Raw genomic sequence first — 24,158 nt, forward strand, 5'->3', positions numbered from 1 at the left:
TGATGCTGAACTTCCAAGAGGGTGTCTTTCAGCAACTTCCATGACATTCATGGAATTTTACCCTTTTAGCTGTACCTTGTATTTAACTTTCTCATCAGGAGAACTAGATGAATATAGTTTTTATGGGAAACATGTAGGAGTTACATTGGCTAGGGCTGAAATCTAGACAAGGTCTAACAATGGCAGTAAAGGGCTCGGCTTTATTCTGATAGAAATCCTAAATGTTCTCAAAATTACATACACACCTCATACTATAGAAGTCATAAATGAATACAGCAGCAGCAAATGATTATTACCAAAAAAGTATTTTAGAAAACACTAACGAAGTTAGTTGAAACTGAAGATTTAAAGCGTTAGTAATTTTCAAGACTTACATAGCTCTTCAATTCAAGGGATTACAAAGTGCTTCATACACAAAAGTAGCAGCCATGTCTAGGGAGTAAAAGGCTATGACAGTAGCTTTTAATATAGGGTTATGGCAGCTTTGGCAAACAAATATTTTGGCCACAAGTTTTCAGCATGGATCTTTTTTTAGTTCATATTTAAATCCTAATTTTATACAAATACTCTTGAAGAGATAATAGGCCATTATTTAAATATTAGCAATAAGTCCAGCACACAAATACATTGACTTAATCATTTTAAGATTAGAATCCTGTCATTACAGTCAGCAACATCCGGATTATAAAAACATGTTAACAGAAGGAGCAAGTAATTAATTTTAATGTTTCTATTAACAATGAATGCATAATGTAATAAATGCTAATCTAATAATGAGATTCCTGCATACTCAGCAGAAATTCTACATGCAAAGTAGAACATTTATTTATTCAGTAAATTTATCCAATTATCTTCTCATCTAAGATAGTCCTCTAGGCTTGTCTGCAATTAATAAGAAGATATAGGGATCTTAATTTCATCTAATTCAAACACCCATTTTATGAACAGGATTGATCACCTACAAAGTTCCAGACAGATAACTAAAACCAGATAGCATTAATCTCACCTCCAAATGAATTCTAAAATGTACCACAATTACAAAGAACAAAGGGGTAAAAAAAAGATTCAAATTATAAAGATTAATGGATAGACTAAAAGAAGTCTCCAAAATGTATCCACGGCTTGCAGCTGACTGGAAAGAAAAGCATTAAATAGGTAAACACAAACATACAGAGAAATTTTTGCATACTTTTTTTAACCTACGAAGCATAGGCAATTGCTATCAAGAAATGTCAATGACTTTTATTCTATTTTGCTCTTTATTTGAGAAAGGCATTTCTCAATAGAAACACTAAAAATACTCCTAAAGGTATTTTTGCCTGTAGCAGATTGTCCATTACAAATCTAATAGTTTTAAATAGCTGAGCTATATACATCAATCCAGAAATGTTTAGATAACAATCCAAAATCCTTTGAAATCTTTGTAGAACAAACCTAAGACTCTAAACTATTTTTTGTAGCCATCATCCTGACTTTACTCAACCCAACTGTAAAGACATTGTTTAAAAATGCCCTTTCATCACCTGTGCATATTCACATAAGAAAAAAAAATAAAAGTACACACTTAAAAATAACCTATTACCTTATAGACAGAGGCAGGAATTTAAACCTCCCGTTAGCTTTTACAAAACTGAGTTTATTTTATAAATAGTGCCCACTGCAAAGTTGAAGGAATAGTATTGCCATAACACAATTTTCTTGAATATTCTTCTTCTGTTTACTGCATACCTATTTTGCTTCTCTTCATTTTTCTACACTTCTCATTTTAGCATTACAAAGACAGGAAAAGAACAATCACCTTGAGTACATCATGTGAACAGCAATCAACTGTAAAAGAGTACAGATTTTTTTTTTTTGTCACTAAGAAAAATAAGATTTTGTCAAATCACACCATCTATGGATTTCCCTTGTGTTCCCAGTAATTCTGGAATTTTTAAACCAGTTTCCACTGATAGAGCTGAGCTGTACAGTCCTGGAAAAAGACATTATACTCCTTAAGGTTTAAAGGAAGTGAACAATCAAAGGCAAGAGATGGCTTTTGTAGGCATCCCCTGAGGTGAAGTGCTCTTGTATGAGGTGAACTCATGAATTGCACCTTAGATGAAATTAGAAAATTTAACCAGTAGGAAAAAAACTGTAGGAAACCAAGATGCATTTGTTCTACTTTTTGGTGCTGGTTTTTTTTGTTGTTGTTTTGTTGGGTTGGGTTTTTTTGGCAAGGAGAACTGAGTAACAGATTAACAGTCAATAGTTTGAAAACAACACTCCAAGAATATTCAAGAGAAGGAAATGTCGGAACATATTTAGTATCTATACTTTACTATGTAGTAGATGATGGAGCTATTATAGAATTGCTCTCCTCATTCAACCCCAAGACACTTTCAATTGAGGTAATATAGCTTTAAAATTAGAAAAAAGTTTTAGTCACATTACCAGCAGTTTAAAACAAAGTGAAAATGTTTCCATTTGGTCATAATTTTTTTAGAACATGTGTGACATTGGCCTCAGTTTAATCCAAAATATCAAATCTGTTAAGTTTTTTTCATTGTCACAAGTAAATGAAACATGGATTCTCACACAGAATTTACAGCTGTATAATAGCAAAGAGAGCAACAAAACTTACATCCTGACATTGTAGTGATCTACTTTGAGGTTGAAACAGCAGATTCTTTCTCAATATAACTCTTCCATGAATATTATCACTATTTTTTTTCTTGGCATTTGTAAACAGCTGTTTACAAAAAGCTATCACAAACATCAGTAAGAAAAATGAAAATAACTGCACTTGACTAGAAAATTGGGTATTAGTTACACTTCTGATCATAAGATTTGCCAGGGGCTTTACTTAACCACCATTCAGGCTAGTCAACATTCCACATACTTCTGAAGCTTTCAAACATGTTTGTTTATACAGATTATGATACCAGTGGTAACTATGATGAGTCACCTTGTTTTCACTAAAGTAGAACTAGCTGTTATAATCACTTAAATATAGAATTGGACAACACAGGTATTCCTTTTTTATCTTAGGGGGTTCTGGTGATATTAGAAAATTTCTTTGTTCCACAGAACTGCCACATGTCAGTCCACAGTAAGTTCAGAATCTGGGGTCTTTTAAGTTAATGTATTTATTCCATCTCATCATGCCAGTTTGTTACTTTGCAGTTCATTTAGGTAGATGATTTGGAATGTGGAAAAAGTCACCGTCTTGACATCTGTACTGTGGTTAGAAGGGAGGTAGTTTTAAAGAGAGACACCTACATTTTAAAGAAATGAAGTATGGGTTTTCCATTTTCCCAAGCAGAAGTTTTTTCTCTGAAAAGCATAATCTTCTGAGGAATAATCTACTACTTTGAACTCCAAAAAGCAGTATTAATCAACTTACTAACTTATTTAAATTGAGGAAAGGAGAGTTTTACTTAATTGGAGAGCTTATCACTAGAAAAAGCTACAGGAGGACAGAAGCATGAGTGTATCAAACAAGATGACAACAAATGGCATATTACTAACTTTCTTTCCCCCTGCCCCCCAAAGCTTGCATTTTAAAATCTTCTTCCTACGTTTCTGATTGCAGGGGAACTTCCCTCCTCAAAAAAGCAACAATATGAAAAAAATGACACATTCTATGAGTGTATTATGTATACAGCAGAACAGAAAAGTACTTTCACCATGGTTCTTATGTTTAAAAATAAATATGGTAAGAGTTATAAAATTGATATTTTCATTAAAAACAAGAAAGTGTGCATACTCAAATTAGTATGGTACTAGTATAGGTACGCCAGACCTACTTTCCAGAAGAGCTTCCCGTTAGATATGAACTTCCCACATGTCATAGTAAGTCTTATCACAGTGAAAGGTAGGAGTCTCATCAGAAAGAAACATATAGTTGGCTCACGTTAGCATTTTATTTTGACTCAGGAGATCAGTTTTCAACCAAGTTTCCTGGTTGTCCCCACTTAACCAGCTTTGATTTCCACATTTTGGTTTGCATTGTGGAGCCATCATCTCAGAATTTGCTAACTGAATTCCTTTCTGAGAATCCAAGAACACCTACAACGCACTCTAACCACTAAAAAGCATTCAGCACCCTTGGGCCCAATCAGCCCGAACTAGAATTAATCTGAAGTCAAACCCCTGAAACTCAGCGTGGATATCAAGTCCTCTGACCCATCTCATTTACTCTAGAACTACCCCTATTGTTTCGCACCACTAGTTAGCACTGACATTTTTTTCAGTCCTTTGTGGCTATACTGGGGCAATGCTATTTCTTCAGTAATATCACCACTGCAATTTAGGAGTTGTATATAAAAATTAAAAGATTTAATTAATTTGTGCCTGTGCTTATGCTAACATTTTAACAGATTACTACTTGTAATTAAAAACAATTCCAAGCAAAAACAGTTCACATCAAGTACTTTCTTTGAGTAGATGACTAAGAGGCACAGTTGGTTAATGAACTGATCTTTTCATTTTAGAAAAAAGATGTGGATTAAACAATGAATCAAGTCCAAAATTAAGGACACATGACAAACTCACCCAGAACAGCTTTGATTACTGTTCATAGTTTTCAATTACCTCATAATTTACCATAGCTAATATTATAATATTTACAAAAAGTAAAGACAAGGTGCTGCAGAGCAGGATAGTAACACTGCTTGGCTACAGGCAGAAAATCAATCATAGTTTCCTACTCCATATGAATAGAATTGTACATTTGTATAGACACTGTATTTTATACATGGAATGTGAAAAACTGAGAAGAGACAGCAGTAAGAAAAGAAGCATATAGCAAGCATAACTGTTCATGACTACTGCTCTCTATCCACACTTTACAAAAACTATTATTTGAAGCAATCATATACAAGATAATTTTCTACTTTCAACTAAAGAAAAAAAACCCAACAACAGGTTCAGAGTTTGACCACTGCTACTGTACAGTATGGAATCCACAATCTTGCTATGAGATGCATAATTATGTTTGCTTGTCTTTACAGGATTGTAGGAGAAGAATCAAACTTTCATATTGTTACTGCACTAGTAATGGAAAAAAATTTACTACTAGAATTAAATCTGTAACTTCACTTAAACAAAAAAAATGTTTGTCATTCAATTTATTCTTTATAAGCAGAAAACCAAAGCAGTCATTCCTCCTACCTAAAACTCCTTAGATATAAATATAGCTAAATGTTTAGATTTTTTTTAATATGCATTTTAAGAGATACTTACTGTTCTACGAGTTGATCATATTTTCTTAAAGCATCCTTTTCAGCAATAACTGCTCTTTCTTTTTCGGCGACAGCATTATCTCTCGCTTCTCTCAAATTTCTGAAAGAAAAAAAAGTTATTCTGTCAAGAATCTGTTAGGAACAAGACTGTTTTTTTGCTTCATGAATTACTACTGACTGATCTTAACTTCAATATTACCTTCAATTCTCATCGAATGATAGAGGGGTCTGTCTATCTATATGTCTATTCATTACAGAGGCTTTACTTCAGATTACTTTCATATATACCAGCAAAGTTCTGAAATTCTAAAAACAATGACCAAACCACCTATTTATATGTAGAAATATATGAATAATTCTAGAATACTAGAACTGCAAATTACTTATTTTTTATAGGAATTAAATAAATTGCAATAATTTTGCTTGGTACTTCACTAATAACTAGGGGAATGCTGTCCTCGCTGAGATGATTCACAACTTCTATGACAGAGCAGGAAAAGATTAGCTAGGCATAGAAATCCTACTTCCACATACAACTAATTGGCTAGTTAGTCTGATATATAGGTTATTGCATATCATTGGTGTCTCCTAGCTTCTATTGCTAGCACCATTTTTGATCTGCACAGAATCATAAAACAACACAAGATTTTATTGCAATCTATACTTTTTCAATTTTTTAACCAAAAATCAGTCAAGACTTGCAAACTGTCTCATTCTTATTTCACTGACAAAAATGAGAATAGTATCATATGAAGAATAACACATATAGTATTTGTGTTAACAATTATATAGGTATTAATAGTCTGTTAATCTGTAGTTTCCCTGTAGTATACTGTCATGGTTTAACCCCAGCCAGCAACTAAGCACCACGCAGCCGCTCATTCACTCCCCCCATGGTGGGATGGGGGAGACAATCGGAAAGGTAAAAGTGAGAAAACTTGTAGGTTGAGATAAAGACAGTTTAGTAAGTAAAGCAAAAGCCGCGCACGCAAGCAAAGCAAAACAAGGAATTCATTCACTCCTTCCCACCGGCAGGCAGGTGTTCAGCCATCTCCAGGAAAGCAGGGCTCCATCACACGTAACAGTGACTTGGGAAGACAAACACCATCACTCCGAATGTCCCCCACTTCCTTTTTCTTCCTCTAGCTTTATATGCTGAGCATGACGTCATATGGTGTGGAATATCCCTTTGGTCAGCTGGGGTCAGCTGTCCCAGCTGTGTCCTGTCCCAGCTTCTTGTGCACCCCCAGCCTACGTGCTGGTGGGGCGGTGTGAGAAGCAGAAAAGGCCTTGACCCTGTGTAAGCACTGCTCAGCAATAACAAAAACACCCCTGTATTATCGACATCGTTTTCAGCACAAATCCAAAACACAGCCCCATACTAGCTACTATGAAGAAAATTAACTCTACCCCAACCAAAACCAGCACACATACCATTGCAATAAACTGTACTAAGTGGAAGTACAACTTACAAGCACTATCTAAGCAGTATCTCCATTATTTAGCGCAACACAGTAACAGCCAATTTGCAGAGTAAACAGTGGTTGTTGAGGACCAGACACCTACGTTATGACCATTTTCGAGGATTTTACTTTAAGCTACTTCTGGTTTGCTCCTGTGACCTGAACACCCACTAGCATTTGTAATATATTAGATGATCTTAGAGATTCCTTTCAATTTTGTTTCATCTAAAAGGAATCACGTTCATGTGCTACAAACATGAGCAGAATACCACAAATTCAAGCACAAACTGTGAGGTAAGCAAAAACGTGGCAAGCAGCAATGACTAGGGGGTTTCACTTCAAAACCACATTCTTCACCTGAACTAAACTGTTACTGTAGATGCAGCCAAGCTCTTCCCACTGAAGTTGTTTCTTCTCTCCTCCCCCACAGGAACTTTTTAACTTAAAGCAAAGTGAAATTATAGTCTCAGGCAAATTTTGAAGAAAAGAGAAAAGTCAAGATATAGAGGTAAACGGAAAATTATTAAGCCCATGTAAATGTTATCCTAGGTAATTTTAGGCACACTAAAGGTATTTAATTTTTGGATGAAAGACTATTTTCTAGACTAAGGAAATGATATCAATGGTACTTTTCTGAATTCAAAGTAATTAATATGAATAGGAAATAGTTACTTATGAAGAATCAACATCAGAATTATGTAACACTTAACTGGTTATGAGAGAAAGATAACAAAATTTTCCTTAAAAATTCAGTTACTGGGCTACAGATTTACCGATGAAATTCAGGGACTAATCTTGAGAGTAGATTCTTTAAAACTGACTCATACCAAAATATAAGAACATGGTAATTAATTTTGTTAACGGTATTAAGATCAAGCATATTATTTCTCAGAGTGGGAGTGCAATGTTGTATCCTTAAGACTAGAGTAACGGAAGTGGGATAAAAATTAAATGGTAGGAGATATACAGCGACTTGTTGAGACAATAAACTATTTTGCTTAACTGAATAGCTAATCAATTGAAAATGCAATAGAAGCAAAAAGGACACAAGTGAGGTATTACTCAACCAGCAAGATGACAATCACAGATGCGATGTAACTTCTGCTGAAATATTTTCAACAGAGCTAGGAAACACACTAGCGATACTGTCAGCTTTCAGAGAGTGTGATTGCGATTTTAAAAGAGGTAAAGCACCTACCTGATGGCCTCTATGTGCATCAGCAAGCCTATCACACAAGTGAAAGCACCCTTCTAAAATGGGACAGAAATACTACCTACAGATTCATGAACAGGTATGGGAAAAAAAAAAAGGTGGGATGAGGGCAGGGGAGGGCAAGCAGAAGCACAAGGGTATCTATATTAGCTTTTGAAATAAACCTCTTGGCAACTGCCATTTATTGCACTGCAGTTCACATCCCTAAACTATTCCAGAGTGCACAAATTGTATTCCAGTCAGATTGAACCAAGTCAGGAGATGTGCTCAGGGAGAGCATCCAGCATGCTCAAAACTACTAAGTTGTGTTTGACCTATGGGAACAGACTACAGCTAATCCAAAGTCAAACCTCATACAGACATTCACATGCCCTGTGAATTCACTCATGCTTGCTAATGCAAGCATAGCCAATGCTTACTACAACCGAACAAGTGAAACTGATTCCAAATAAATTAAGAATGAAAGCATCACCTTTTTATTGGTCTGTTGGGGGGGACAGAATAAGCTAAAATGGGGGGCATTTTAGCTTCTTGAACTGACTCATCCAAGTGTAAAATAAGTGCCAATAAATTCAAGGGAAACATCAGGCCCACCAGGCAAAGTGGTAAGGAGTAAGAGCAACTGAATATTAGATTAGCTTAGCTGTAATACCATTCCATGCTTTGAGCCTGAAAATGAAACCAGCAACTTAGCTTTGTTTTCAGTCACAATCACACAACTTCATTGCAAACTGCTTTGCTCGCAATTTGGGGTTCCATTTGTCTCACCATTGAGGGGCACCTCAGACTGGGAAGCACTGTCTTATGGTGGAATTTTTTAGTATTTTATAGAAAGAACATACGCTAAAAATCCTTTTTGGAAAAATATGAAGTAAACCTAAGGGATTTACATTTCAGAAGTAATTATTTCAAAATGAGGAACAAAACTTCCGTAAATTTGTTCCAGATACAAATGAAATATTTTTCAGCAGCTTTCTCAATGATATACAGACCTTTGTCAAATCTCCACCAACAGTGGACGTTTAAATTCATACTTTGTAATTCAAAATAGATTTGCATACAGGAAGTGGTATGGATGTGTGTGTGCGTGTGTGTATATATTTTACTCACACTTGCAAAACTACACAATGATGTAATTTTTTTTAATTAGAACCTTTCAGTTGACTGGAAGACAGACAGCAGGAGTCATGTTCTTTTTTCACTCTTCCGAGCAGTAACAAAACTACCTATTAGAGGAACAGATGCTGATGCCACAAATATCTTTCTACTACAGTCATTTCCTTCTCCACAAGACACTTTCAGGACATCTACAATGAAGTTATAATGAATTATTAAGCACTCCTCCCATTTTAAAGGAATAAAAGGGGCAAAAAACAAGCTCAAAAAGAAATCCAGTGCCAAAAGCCCAAATCTTTAGATCCCTAAAGGCCTATGTATGTGCCTAACTCTGCATGTAATTCCACGGAATTCAACAAGATGACACACATGCAAAAGTCAATATGTAGGTCTTTGCAGGACTAGGATCGTCTTCAAAAGAGGATTTTATAATAATTCACAGGAAATCAATCCTTTTGTGAATCATAATGCTGTAAACAATCTCAAATAGACTTATTTTAGAAAAGCATAAGTCTTATTGGTTTCCCTCATTTTATCTGCTTTACTTTCTGCATCAACTTCTTTTCTGGTTTCCTGGCACAATTTCAAGATTGCCCATATAGCATGACAGGTAAGCCAATACATTTTTTATTAATTAACTAACACTATACATCTGAACAAACTTCAAACCACTAATGTTTATCTAGAACGTGAATTTTAATAATACTTTTCATTGACAATGTTGAACGTCAATCATTTAATAATAATTATAATACCATATATTTACTGTACAAGTATAATTTCATTTTAGTTTTTACAAGATTCTCATCAGTTTTAGAACTGAACTTAAATTCTCACATTTTGATCATCTCTCAAAGAGCCAGTCAACCAGGATGACACCTAAGCACAAAACAGTATGTGGTCATTTTTGCCCTAACTAGATTATTGCCTGCATCTTATCTACCTGTTTTCACGTTCATACATCTCTTTTGAAGTGCTTCTTAGTTGCTCGATTTCTTGATTTGTTTTCAACCTTATTTGTTCCAACTCTTCATGCAGTCTCTTTTCATACTCGGTTTTATAGTGGTCTCTGTAAATAGACAAATACACAACATGGGACTTTAAAATTAATTGCACCGGCCAAAATATCAAAACTTCAGGTACAGCTGTACAAGTACAGCAGAGCATTTCTTGATTTTACATTTTATTTTAATTCTTACTCATTTTCCTCCCAAATTGCTTGACATACATATTACCCTTCTGTTTTTATGCAAATTGAGTGAAAATCCATCAGGAATAAAGAATATTTAATTGGGAATAAATAAAAACTTTCTGCATGCTGTTTTAGTTTTTTTTAAAGTAATATAACATTGATTAAACACGCAACATTATGCTTAACATTCTTCCAGAAATTCTTTGTCAGCCTCTACATGAGTGTTTATATTAATTAACCACTTAAAAAAAAGTTCATTTCTCGCTTTCCAAAGTTTTCTAGCTTCTTCATCACTGGGTAAGGGTTGATTAACTTGCTAACTTACAATACCGCCATGCTACTATGAGACTTTGTTATGTACTATTTGCACCTCATCTGGGGAAAAAACATCACAAGAAACATTGAAGATTACATGCTGTAGAGATTCGTGAAGTCAAAAAAACCCAAGATTTGGGAATTTATCCTGTCAATGTGATATATAAATTGATTTTTTAGGCAGCAGATAACAGAAGATTCCAGGATTAAAAAAAAATTATTTCAGAGTAATATTGACTTCTTTTTGTAACTTTGGAAGCCCATAACAGATTGTAGGAATTTTTAGAATAAAATAAAGAATTTTTCCTACAAAACTACAAAAAAAGGTTTATGTTGTAAGTACTTAACAGCTAAGGAATGTTAAAATTTTATAGCATCTAGTTAATGTTCAAGAATAATCAGCCAGCAGTGAAGCAACTGGTAGAAATTACAGGTTTGGAAATAAAAGCAAGTTTATGAAGAAATGTGCATTTACAACCGTAAAAGGTTTTAGATTTCTTCCAATTTCCAATTGCGTGATAGCCCATAATTTTTAGAAATCAGTACCTAAGCTCGCCAAAAGACTCCTTTACATTAAGTAAAATCCCCAAAATATTTAAATGTCAGAATGCTTGCTGTCCAGGTTTTCCTGTTTTCTTTTTATTGAGACACTGAATTTCAGTTGACCCTTCAAGGTAAAAGTGAATTTATCTCCTCTCCTTCCTCAAGTGCACCACACTACGGCAAAATACTTTATGAATATCTTTGATACAATGAAGTAGTTTATAATAAAACAAACAAACAAAAAAACCCCAAAACCACCAAAACCCACACTGTACTGGCATGTAAGGTCCCCATCAGAAACTTTTTGTGTTCTTTATGTGTTGTATGGCTCAATATGTATGAAAAAAAAAAAAGGATGCTGGATCAGGACCTCAAGATACAATTCTTATGTGCAGAATCAACAAGCATTACCATTTTCTTGGTACTGAGACAATTTGCTATTACCATTACTACTTGCCAAAAATAAATTTCTGCAATGACAGAAATTATACCTTCCCTCCCATGGCAAGACTGCTAAAAGTCAGGAAGGCTCACTGAAAAAATTAGAAGAATCTGGAAAAGTCTTGAACACCCACAGTGATGTCACCAGAAGACAGTTCAAAGTGATGCTTATCTTTATGATGACTAAAATAAACACGTGGTGTAGTAAAGGGCATATTCCGAGCATAGAGCTTGACTGCCCTGCCAATGCCTTTTAATAAACATCAACTGAGTTGCTGTTGAAGCAAAGGACCATCATTTGTGATTTTTATTCCTGACCTGCTGTCACGGCGTTTTGCTTGAGCAGTAATTAAAAATGGTTTTGCCTTACCAAGTTGTTTCACCTTCTTCAGGCTGCAGGCTTTAATGAGCTTCTTTCCAGGCCTATCATTCATAAGGCTTTATACTGCGAAAAACTAAACATGATCTGAGCATCTCAATGCAACTATGGATTGTGTTTTAAGATTAAACATATAAAGGGAAATCTTTTGTGTAGGTCTGTGCTTACACATAGATTCCCAAGAACTGTAGCTGCTGCCTGAGCTGCTGCCATTCATCTTGCCACAATATCAACCTATTTTGAAGTGTCTTTTTTAAAATTTTGCGAGTTAATCGCTCAGTTTCCTAAAGTCTGTAATTTTCTAACTACAGTACCCCAATGCCAGCAGTTCTGATGGTGACCAGAAGGTGAATTACTCTTTATTCCTAAAAATAGATAGTTGGGTTTGTTTTCATCATTTTCATTCCTGAACTACAGCAACCAAGAGATCCAGATGTGAAGCGAGCATTAAAAAGCCTCAAATCCTTCAAAAGGTAGCAAATAGAAGCTTATTACCTAAACTGATGTCACCTCCAGGTAGCACTGAGGACTGTAGAATGTCCATTAGTTGGTACAGTTTTCTCCTGCTCTACTTTTGTGCCTCTCCAATTTATCTAACAAATAAATAGGATTCTGTAGAGCACTCTAAGAAACCTAATACCATAGATACTTGACCTGAGAGATGGATGGTTTAAATTGCTGAATAGACGGGAATCCCCACTATGGGACGCAGTCTCAGAAGATGCACACAAAGTGTGTACATATGTGTTGGAAAATGTAAAGAAGAGACAGCTTCTGCAATATTGCAGATCACATGCAGGTTTCAAAGCACTTTACAAAAGGATACTATTACTCCCATTTTACAAAAGAACTTTTACATTAACATTTTTACATTTTACATTACGTTTTCACATTTTGAAATTACGTATTCAAAGTTCTTCAGCAGGTCAGCAACGGAACCTTGAATACAACCTAGGCTGCCCAAGCTGCAGTGCGGTCCTACACATGCTGCTCAATACACTACACCGCCTTTTCTGCTACGCTATATCGTCCCTGCAAGAGACAATAACGGTCTCTAGAGGAGAGCAGACATACCTGCATTATGCATTACAGTTAATACCTGTCCAATGAAAATTAGCATAATGAAGAGAGTCACCAATACCAATGATGTCAAGAGAGAGATTTGATAACAGTACAGAATCCCAATGACAGTATCAAGATCCTCTAAAGACAAAGAAAGAGTCAGAGAATTTCTCTTTAGCTGGTATCAAAATGCAAGAGAGAGAGACCCGATATTCCACAGGACAGCAAAGCAAGCTTGCACAGTATCCCAAACTGTGGTAGAGGCAAGCTACATACGTCTCTTTCTAGGTTCCTCAAATGGAGACAGCTCTGTAAAAGTGCCTCTGCATCATTATTACAGGATAAGGATTTCACAGTGGTTTTCTAGAAATAGAAATCTAGCTACAAGAGTCAGTGCTGACAAGCACATTTCTAGAGGAAGGCTGCTCAGACCTACATGATTTTTTAAAACCCCATTTAAAAGCAAGTCTTAAAAAATTATTTAAAATGCAGAAGTTCCAGGTGAACATAGTTCTGAGATATAAACATGTAAAACAAATTAAAAAAAGTTTAAGTGACTACATTGAAAGGAAAAATAGTATTAAAAACACTTCTGATAAGCAATATGGGCTGGAACTCCACAGCTGATAATTTCAGCAGAGTGCTTTTCTATTTCCATTTAGATAACAATTTGTCTTTTAGTTGCATTACAGGAGAGTCATATTAGCACACTTATCTTAGTTATACAAGGACACAAGATTTATAGATGCTGTTTGCAGTTCCATCTTCTTAATTCAAACAGAAGGAAGCAGCTGAAAAGAAGCTTGAATTCTGAATAAGAAAAACCTCAATGTGGTTTGAAATTTTGTAGTATAGCATTACATATGTAGCAAGACATGTAGCTGAAGAGTGTAGTGTTTCCTGTTCGACATCGCATACATACATATATATACACACCAATTCAAATAGCATAAGGATTTGATGCTATTTACCATTGTGGCTAGCATACAATGATCAATTTATTTCTCAAGGCTACATTTAGGGAATCTTTATTCAAACTTGAGATATGAAAGACTGATAGCTCTAATAGCTGATATGAAACGTATTATGTCCTATTTTAAACATTTGTGAAAATTAAATATATTTTATTCTGCAATAATAATTTAGATTGTCTTTCAGATACTCCTGTTTTTAACAAAGGTCATTTGGGGTGGGAGGAGATATGTATCATATGGACTTCAAAGAGTTTTTCTCTCTTTTTTAATTCATTACAGTTACCTCCATAAGTTTCTATATACACCTAAGAGAATAGTTGCCGTAAACGTTCAGTACTGACATCTTCACTGCTATGGTCTTATATCAAAGACCAACCTTATATCAAAGGTTTAAAAGAAATTTCCTGATACACATTAAGACCCAACAGAAGTGTTCTGTTTCTACTTACACAAATATGGACTAGCTTTCTTAAGCTTTTTTCTAATAAAACAGGTTTTGTGCAAGAAACAAGGGAAAACAGTTGTAATATGTCTACTGATAGATGTAAACACACAGTAACTTACCTGGATGCAACATATTTTTCATACATTTCTTCCCTAGCTTTTTTGGCATCCTCTAGCTGAATCTGAAGTCTTTCAAGACGATCTTCTTCATGTGCACAGCGAACACTAAGCTCCATGTTCTGGCGATTAAGATAATCTTTATCTTTTTGCAACAAGTTGAGGGATTGTTGTATGGTTGCCAGCTATAAAAGGCATTAAAAAGAACACTTCAACGTGAACCTCAAGATAAGTATTTAACCTATGTACACATATTTGCGATTTCATTTTAACTCTTTTCTGTGAAATCACCTGAACCAAAAAACTCTATTTACACTTACGTTTAACGTAAGTTGATGAAGCTTTATGCTAAAAAAAAAAAAGACTTGAATAAAATTATAATTTTATGAGCTTTCATTATTTATTTCTGGTAGTTGGCACCTGAAAGTGGTAAAGTGCCCCTTAATCTACCTCAGTATCTAAATAGTACTGCAGTATTGAACAGTGATAGTACTGAATAGTACTACATCAGAAATACTTACGTCGAGTCTTGGTGCCGACCTGTCACCATACTGGCTACAACATTCTCAGAAACAGAAGTGAAAAGTTTAAGGGCTCCAGAGCGATTATTGCTCCGTAAAGAAATGGTAAAACCGCTAGTTCTGGGGCTGAAGTATATCATGATTGTCATGGACAAAGTGATGTTCCAGGCTAGCACCAAGGGCAAAGAGGGTTATGCATGCCTTGTTTTGACTTTCATTTAGTATGGTGTTGCTACAGAAGGCTGAACTGGTGTCGAAGTAGAAACATGAATATCTTGTGAGTCTCTGTAACAGCCTTCCCAATCACCAGATCAGTCATCTTTACTACTCCAAGAAGAAAGTGGTGTGGGAGAGAGTAGTCTCCATCTATTCAAGGTGAACATTGTCAGAGAACAGCCACAGAGCATAATGGCTCCGTGCAGAGTGCACAGAGGCACAGAGTGGTGCAGAGTGGCCCAACCCCTTACTCATGACAGCAAAACACAGTTTTACCACCTTAAATAATTTTGCCGTTTAAACTCCTGAGGATGTCACATGCCAACTTCAAAGAATGATAAATTAATAACTTACCAGAAATATGTCCCCCAAAGCTATAAAGACATCATGTACATGTTTTAGACAGAATTCACCCTTCCTGAGTCATAAAAGGACTAAAGGTTATTTAAGGGAGATATTCAAGTCAAAGACATGGAGCAACTAGTTAAACAGCTGAAAATTCGTACAAAAAAAAAAAAAAAAAAGAAAAAGCTCTTAGAGGCATGCTTCTCTCCATGTGCCCACTTGCTCAGCACCACAGAGGGTGACGTATAAATGCCTGTCCTATATTTTGTTTTATTTAAGAAAAAAACACAACTGTCCCCTCTCTCGAAGTAACAGGTTATATGTATATCCACAGTGAACACACACATCATGGATTACTACATGAAGAAAGAAATCTAGGAGCTACTACACCTCCAAACCCTCCTTCCCTGGAATAAATACTGTGTAAACACTTAAAATTGTATGCTCTTCCAATCCATAACTTGTGATACTGTATCAGCATACACAAAAACCACCACGGACCTTCTAGGAGATTCAAGTAATCACACAGTTTGAAGGGGTATTTTAGTTTAAAGTAGTGCTACTTTTATTTCCTCTCAGACTAGTTTAGTATAAAGTTAATGAAAAAAAGCCATTGTTGCTGTTACACTGCAGTACTTGATGTGTACATACAAACGATGTACATGACAGTACTTTTTTGGCCATTGTTATATGCTGAGAACAAACCTGCATTTTTATGTCCTCTTACAATGCTAGAACACTGATGAATAAACAGCCTAACAAAGCCTTCAGACTGATATAAAAAAGGAGAATGAATAAAGAAAGATATTTTCTAATAGAAACTCACTTTCTTCCCTAGTGTTTCAGAGCATCTCTATGGCTACTTGTAAAATTAGGCAGAGTACTATCTTTAAAGTGCTAGTTACAGCCACTATTTTATCTGTAACACTTATACAGAGACACTAAGGAACACAATCTCCTCTGAATTCTCTCAGGCGTAATTGGTCTCATTTACTCACCTGCCGAAGTGTTAACACACAAAGATCCTCCATTTGATTCTTGCCTGGACTAGTACAGAAGTCAAGAACAACCTTCTCATGCAGTGCCCCTTTCATATCACATTAAAAAATAAATTCACAAATTAATTCAGAACAACCAATCAATTATTTCTCTATTCCTTTTGGTGTTTCCTAGAGAGATTTCTATACAGAAACACAGCTTAAAAAATAGTCTTATTTTTGCATTGAAGTTGCACTGAGCTACAAACTATCTGATAATTAGTCAATGATGATATAAACTGAAAAAGTTTGTCTTGAGATTCAGTAAAAGCCTCTGCAACAGCTTTTTAGGAGGGAGAAAAGTTACACCCACATCGGACGAAGGGAAAAATCCCTTAGCGATTCCCATAATTTTTGATGATCCTATTCTAACTCACTTACTTCAGGTGAATAATTAATCCTGGAGGTTCAGTCAAGCAATGAACAATTTAGATGCAGCAATAGTGAAAATGGATACTGAGTAATGGAAGCTTTTGCACTGATATAAACCATCAGAAGTCCTATAGATCAAGGCAGTGGACTTGGAAACATTCTCTACATATGTTTCTGTTTGAGTCCCTTGACCCAAAAGTTATCATACATGCTCAGTAAGGGAGCCATCACTGAACACAATTCATGACTCTTAGATGAATGAATTAATGAACAGAGAAGCAGCAAGGGACATTTCTTTTGACCTGACAGGCCTCTGGCTCTTGAAATGTCTTTGGAGCAGCAGAAACACATTCCCCTGTGAAATACCAGTGCTATCAGAATGGCAATGACTGAGATCTGAGTGAAGTAACTGACCTAACTGGATCAGAACTCAGTGGAACCCTAACAAAGGTGAGAGCCCCTCTGTGCCTGAAGAGGCATTTATTCATTTTCCCAGCAGAAAGACTTTCAAAGACTAATGGAGACACATTAGAGAAAAACAGTCCATCAACCCTAGTAGACAGTCCTGCCCAAAATGGAAGCAGCACTGGAATTCCTCTTGTCAATAGGCAGTATCCTAGAAAGAAGAGGTCTGGAATAGCAGTCTCTCTATTCCTAACACAGAAGTAACTTCTGTAAAGGCAAAGTGAAGGAAACTTCAGGCAACTGAACCATTATTTTACTAGAGTCACAAAGAAGAAAAACTATGTATTCTATTGATGTCCAGAAAAACCTTACAAAACAAAACATAAACCATACAGCAGCTCTGTCCTACTGTCACTATTGGTCAGAAAGAGCTAAAGTTATAACTAGTTCTGCACCTTTTGAGGGATAGGGCATACTCACAGCATTCAGTCTTCACTGCTAAATTTTCCCCTTGGGCCTCCCAGGATCCTGAGCTTATTGGCAGAGTTTGGAAGACTGAAGCAAAGGAAGACTAACCTAGACACCTAGGAAAACAGCATGCACGTAATACCTAGGGAAAAATGGAAAGCGCTTGACCAATGTTGAGGGAGATAGCTAATGTTGCTGTGAGGTTGGCCAGCTGTTTGAAAGATCATAGCAAGTGAGCAAGGCTTCTGATGACCAGAATCCACCTTCAAGGAGGAGGACTCAGGGAACTGTGGGTTGGTAAACCTAACCTCAGACCCTGCAAAGATTATGAAGCAAACCCTCCTGGAAGCCATATCCATGCATATGGAGGAAAAGGTGACTGGAAACAACTAGCATGAATTTACCAATGCTAAACTGTGTCTAGCAAACCTGACAAGAAAGTTGGATCTATGGGCAGGGGGACAGCTGTTCATGTCATTTACTTGGACTTTTGCATGGCTTTCAGCCATCTCCCATAATATCCCTACAGGAAAGTTGGCAAAATATGGATTGGATAGGCAAATATTAGTTGAACAAACTAAATATGAGCCAGAAGTGTGCCCTGACAGCAAAGAAGGCCAAGTGCCTACTAGGCTGTATTAGCAACAATGCAGACAATAGGTTGAAGAAAACTATTATTATCCTGTGTTCAGTATTGGTGAGACTGTATTTGGTGTGCCACATCCCATTCCAAGTTCCCCATAAAGACATACATTAGCATACCGGAGCAAGACCAGAAGAGCTCTACCAAGATGGTCATGGACTGTAGCACATGATGTACAAGGGGTTGAGAGAAATGGGTTTTTTTGGGGTTTTTTTTTTTTTTTCAGCCTCCAGAAGAGAAATCTGGATGGAGAAAGTCTTATTGTTATCTTCACCTATCTAACTGGAACACATAGGAAGAGCCAGACTCTTGGAAGTGCATAGTGACAGGACAAAAGGCAACAGAAAAAAGCTGCAACAACTCCGATGAGATTTTACAAAACCTTTGTCACAAAGAGGGTGAACAAACACTGGAACAGATTGGCCAGAAAGGCTGTGGAATTTCCATCCTTGGAGATACTCAAAACTTGACAAAGCCCTAACCAATCTGACCTAAGTTGTCTCTGCACTGCATGGGAGGGTTGGACCAGCTAGTCTCCTGAGGACCATTCTAATCGAAATTATTCCATAATCCTACAGGTGATCCTGACAGACTTGATTAGACAAAGAATCAAATTCCTGAGGTGAAGAAATCGACAGTTACTGAAATAAGAACTTTATGTTTACCTCTTTTGATAAGTCATTTCTTTCTTTAGCTTGCGCTTTGTGTGACACCTCTAATATTCCATATTTTCTTCTGAGTTCTGACAATTCATGTTCAAATACATCACGTTCACTGTTAAAATAAAGTGAAACTATTAGATGCATAAAGTGTAATGAACAAGATTCCTGCGCATTTGTAATTTCTCAGCCTTCTTTCAGTTCACGACACTGACTTCTTCCAACCAGTCACTCATAGGGCAATTAGCAATAATCTTACCTTTTTTAGTTATTAACACCTGCAATGGTATCTTATTATATGAAAGAATTTTATTCATTTCTAAGTATTTAAAAAATAAACCTAAATTATAATACAATAATACTGAATTCCTATCCTAATTTATTTCATCCTCCTCTGATTCTTCCTTCTTTAGTGTAACTTTGGGCTATACATTTCTCCTCTTAGCAATGAACTGTAAGTACCCTTGTGATCCTTTTAGCTTTATCAAGCTCTTGATGCTATTTCCCATGACATTCTCTTGAACCTTTTCAGACATTGAAGCTGGATGAAAAACTAAAGCAACTTCATTTCCATCTTCCTAATCAAACGGAAAGCAATGTATACTTGTTCCCAGTTGCTACTCTCCCTTGTATACGGTCCCTTGATACCAGAGGGGGTTGTACTACTCTTCTCATGTTTAAAATATACACAACACAGCTGCAAAAATTATATTGGTGTCCTGAATAAGAGTGCTTTCCATACGCACAAAGAAGCAGCTCTATGTCTCCACTCTATCTGACCCTGTCAGAACAGTGAAATGAATGAGCCAGTATGAGCTTGCAGTTTGGAAAAAAACTAACCAGTTTTATATCAAGCATAGCATAGCTTTAAAACTGAGATAACTTGTAGTACACCAGAACTAGAAGATTTGACATAGCATTTTTAAAAGCAGAAACGAGCCTGGAAGTGATTAACTCCTGCAATGCTCCCAAGTATCCTCATGCAGTCATGCCAACAGTGCTCTCCCCTCCCCTTCATCTGTGCCTATCCAGATGAATACAACCTACTCTCTCAAATACAGTTTTGGCACGTTCATTCATGCCTTTTTCAACTCAAGACTATATTAAATGTACACTGCTAAACACTGGGGCCATTCACATGAAAGTTATTACAATCCACTTATTAAGATGCAGTTGCACTTGGGAAGCAAACCATAGCATCAATCCATCCTATTTGCAACAAGCTTCCAGGTAGATTTCAAGGTTGTTTTAGTACATATACCTGTGAACAGTTATTCAGAAGACAGACCTCCTTCAAATGACTTAGTGGCAAAGTCATTTGTGTCAGTAACTGTGCCTGAGTTCATTCAGTATGAACAACTAAGGAGCTGACAGAGTGTTTTCTGATTCATGATTCCCATTTTTTTAATCCATCCCCCAACAAATGTGTCAAAGGCCAGATTTTTCGTACTTGCAAGCACAGTGAAAAAGCCATTTGGGAGCCGGACTGTGAAGTATACGCCTATGAGTCTATTTATAAGCCCATTTTCACTATTTTTGAATTGTTGTTTATGAGATAGGCATTCAAAGCATAGGCTAGAACTCTAAAATCTGTATTTTAAAAATGAAAAGAGACACTGGAGCTTCCTGCAGTTAAACCAATTCACTACAGTAATCCTAAGATCCTCTGACAAAGAGTTCTCATAACAGCCCTTTCAAATTTATGGTTACAAGGATATCTTAAGTTGTTAAATATTAATTCCCAAGCTCCCACCCTCTTAATTCACTGTGTAGGCACCACACAGTAGAGCACAGGGCCTTTTGCTAGATCATTGCTTTTAAACTAGGAAAAGAAAACAAAGAGTACTTGTTCTAAGATGCTTGGCATCAACAGCTCCCACTTCTTTAGTTGCAGTGAGACTGGTAGGCTCTTCTGAAAACACAGTAAATCCCTAAATATAAACTTTTAGGAAGATAATTTGATGCATCAGATTTCAAAATGTTGTTCATCTTATGACTGCAATATACTACAGGAGGTAATCGATTAGTGAATTGAGGTAAGGAAAAATATCTGTGGTGTGCATAAGCCAAAAATCAAATGAAAAACTCTAGTCAATCAAGGTTGAAGTTTATCTATTAACATTTGTATGTTAGTAAAACACTTGAATTATAGAAATACCTACCATTTTACTTTATCATAGTTCTCTTGTCTGTAATTACCTCGCTGAATCATCTGCTTGGTATCAGCCAGTTCCAGTGTTAAACGCTGGCATCTAACCTCAAGCTCTGACCGGTTCCTCCTCTCATCTTCATAGTTCTAGAAGGTAAGACATTTTGAAATGATCACAGCTACACTGACATTTACTTAAAGCAATCACAAACTAAGTTTTGTGAAGACCTCTTATGAATATTCAGGTGGTAGTATTTTCATTTGTCTCAGTATTTGGAAATCTAGCATACATCACAAAGTAACCAGTAATACTGATAACTTATTTTTATCTTATTCTAAATAGTTGATTCATGTGCCTATTTTTTTCTAATGCATTTCTCCATTAGCACAACTTCAAAGACCAGTAACCCTCATATATACAGCCAGTGGTCTACAAACCTATAGTAGGAGCACAAAAGTCACACCACCTTTACAACATTTTCAGACAAGTTTCCTTGTGAAGATACTTGCTGGTCCATTTGGAAAAAAAGAAAGAGGATTGATCATTTATGAAGTTTGGGAACTTCAGCCATTAGATGAAAAATTTCAGCCAGTTACTCCCAAATTGTATCTGGTAGTTTATGTTTGCTGAAGCGTATCATCCAAAGCTTTGGTGGAGGAGGAAGGAAAAAAAAAAAAAAAAAAAAGAAAAAGTTGCTTATTTACTGGTCTATCAGCATTAATTTCCACTTTCCCTTCTTTTTCCTCCTCATATACTTTGAGACACTACTATGGGAACTAGAAAAAAGGGACCAAAGCAAGAGAACACACAGAAAGCATTTGTCTTTTAAAGCACTGGTTATTCCATTTGAAGATAAACATTTCCTAATCATCACACTCTTCCCTCCCACCCCCCATGGGAATAGCAGACTTTTGTACCTTAATTCACAATCTAAACTCCATTTCTCAGATTATTCTACAAACTAGGTATTTATCTTCATAAAGCTTACCTTACTTGCTCATCCTAAATGCTGTACTACTTAGTAATTTCTTTATAAAAAGAACCAAAAAACAATACTCATCCACCTATACTAGGGAAAACTGATGGACAGCAAAAAGAGTTGCTTTTTAAAAATTTGAGAATACCCCCTGGGCATCTAGATTTTTTTCCATATTGTGTTTCTCAGAATACTGCTGAGTTCTGTTTTTTTGTGCTATGGTTGATACATGGCAGGCTCAATAATGGATGCTTGATAAACAATAACTCCATCTGGTTATACCAAATGGACATCACAATATTATTCCTTGAAGGTGAATACAAAACCAAATGACTGCCTTAAGATGTGATTACTGAACCAACCATTTAGCCACTGCAAATTAAATTTATTTTGCAGTGAGGGACATAGTTTATTTTGAAAATATGCACTTACACAGAAAGCTATGTTTTATACAGTTACAAGAGTGTGTAGTAATTGTGTCTAGCTAGTTTTTAATAGACAAGAAAAGTTTAGGACAACAGCATATATGGAGTGGATGACTCGTAAATATAGCTTCCTAGGATAAATGAACACAAGGATAATACTCTAGAATAGGGATGGAAAGACACAAAGAACACTCTGACCAAATTCAGAGGCACCATAAACTGAAAGACTGACAGAATGCCTTCTTGAAAAAAAAACCCAACCCATCCAAATGCTTGTAAGACACTACAGAAAAGCTCCCTGAGCTACCAAACAAACTGTAACTATTCTCTTGATAAATAAAAAATTTTCATTTTGTATTTCACAAATCTAGTAATATTCACTTGGACTAAAATCACATTAGATCACAATGACATAATCACAACACTGAGAAAGTTTTCATGAGGATTTTGGATGGCATATCATTAAGAACATGTCATCTAAAGACACAATTGTTATTCATCCTAACATACTGGTATATATGGCTTATTTTTATCTTTACCCTAATTAATAGATATACATTAAACAAATTAACACTATAGAACACTTTCTTCTTAAACCAATTAACATGCCAGAATTTATAAAGATGGCATTATCATAATGGTACAGCTTCTGTCAGATGTTTTTAAAGGTGTTGTCTACAGGTTAGCTAGAGTTTCAAATATGCAACATACAGGTGCAAGTACCCTGTTAGACAGTGCAAACATGACTCATCTTGTAATAGGAAATGGTCGTAAGGACACTTAACTTTTAAGTGCAAATTGAAAGATTAAGTTTGGATACAATTCCTCTGAGGATATCCTGTGCCATTCTGCTGCTAATACCATGCTGGAATTCATACGCTCTTCACAGAGTGGACTACTGAAGCTCCTACAGTATTACACATTTAGTATTTTACTAGAAGACAACTACCAAAAGTACAAAATTAAATTGGTTCACCTGTGGACAAATTTGTCATAAACAGCTCTAAAGCACCAATTAACAGAACAGTTAAGTATCTACAAAATTAGTTCCTTCTAACATCTGAGACCCAAATTAGGTTTTGAATTTAATTTAACAAATCAGTTGTTAATGTCATGTTAACAATATGATAACTCCACGGAAGGGGAGGGAAGTTAAAATCTACTTTTGAAAAGTGATACTGACATACCCAAAGTATCAAACTGTTAAACAGATAATTAAAGAAAGGGGGTTTGTCTTGTTTTGTTTGTTTTTTAAAGACTTACTATAATTCTTGAAGAAATACTAATTCTACTGCATAGGTCACTGTTTTCCAACTACCTAATCTTTTAGGTGTCAAAGATGTATTTTAATCACAGGAAGAAATGTGACAAGGCAAGCTAATGAAGAGCCTATAGGCTAACACACAAAAAACCCTATATGGTATGCATATCTCCAGGTAGCAGATAGACAAGCTTCT

General features: G+C 35.9%; 1 protein-coding gene across 1 annotated transcript in view; it reads right to left on the reverse strand.

Annotated features, from left to right (window-relative positions):
* The window catches only part of PIBF1 (progesterone immunomodulatory binding factor 1), a 138,632-nt gene that overhangs the window by 97,233 nt on the left and 17,241 nt on the right, over positions 1 to 24,158 (reverse strand). Inside the window, exons 5-9 of the mRNA XM_009323526.1 lie at positions 21,313 to 21,446; positions 19,157 to 19,265; positions 14,488 to 14,669; positions 9,961 to 10,086; positions 5,227 to 5,325 (exon numbers count right to left, since the gene is read on the reverse strand). Of these exons, the coding sequence (XP_009321801.1) occupies positions 5,227 to 5,325; positions 9,961 to 10,086; positions 14,488 to 14,669; positions 19,157 to 19,265; positions 21,313 to 21,446 (650 nt within the window). The remainder of the gene's footprint in view (positions 1 to 5,226; positions 5,326 to 9,960; positions 10,087 to 14,487; positions 14,670 to 19,156; positions 19,266 to 21,312; positions 21,447 to 24,158) is intronic.

This window comes from Pygoscelis adeliae, unplaced genomic scaffold (assembly GCF_000699105.1).
Source record: "Pygoscelis adeliae isolate BGI_AS28 unplaced genomic scaffold, ASM69910v1 Scaffold44, whole genome shotgun sequence".
NCBI lineage: Eukaryota > Metazoa > Chordata > Aves > Sphenisciformes > Spheniscidae > Pygoscelis > Pygoscelis adeliae.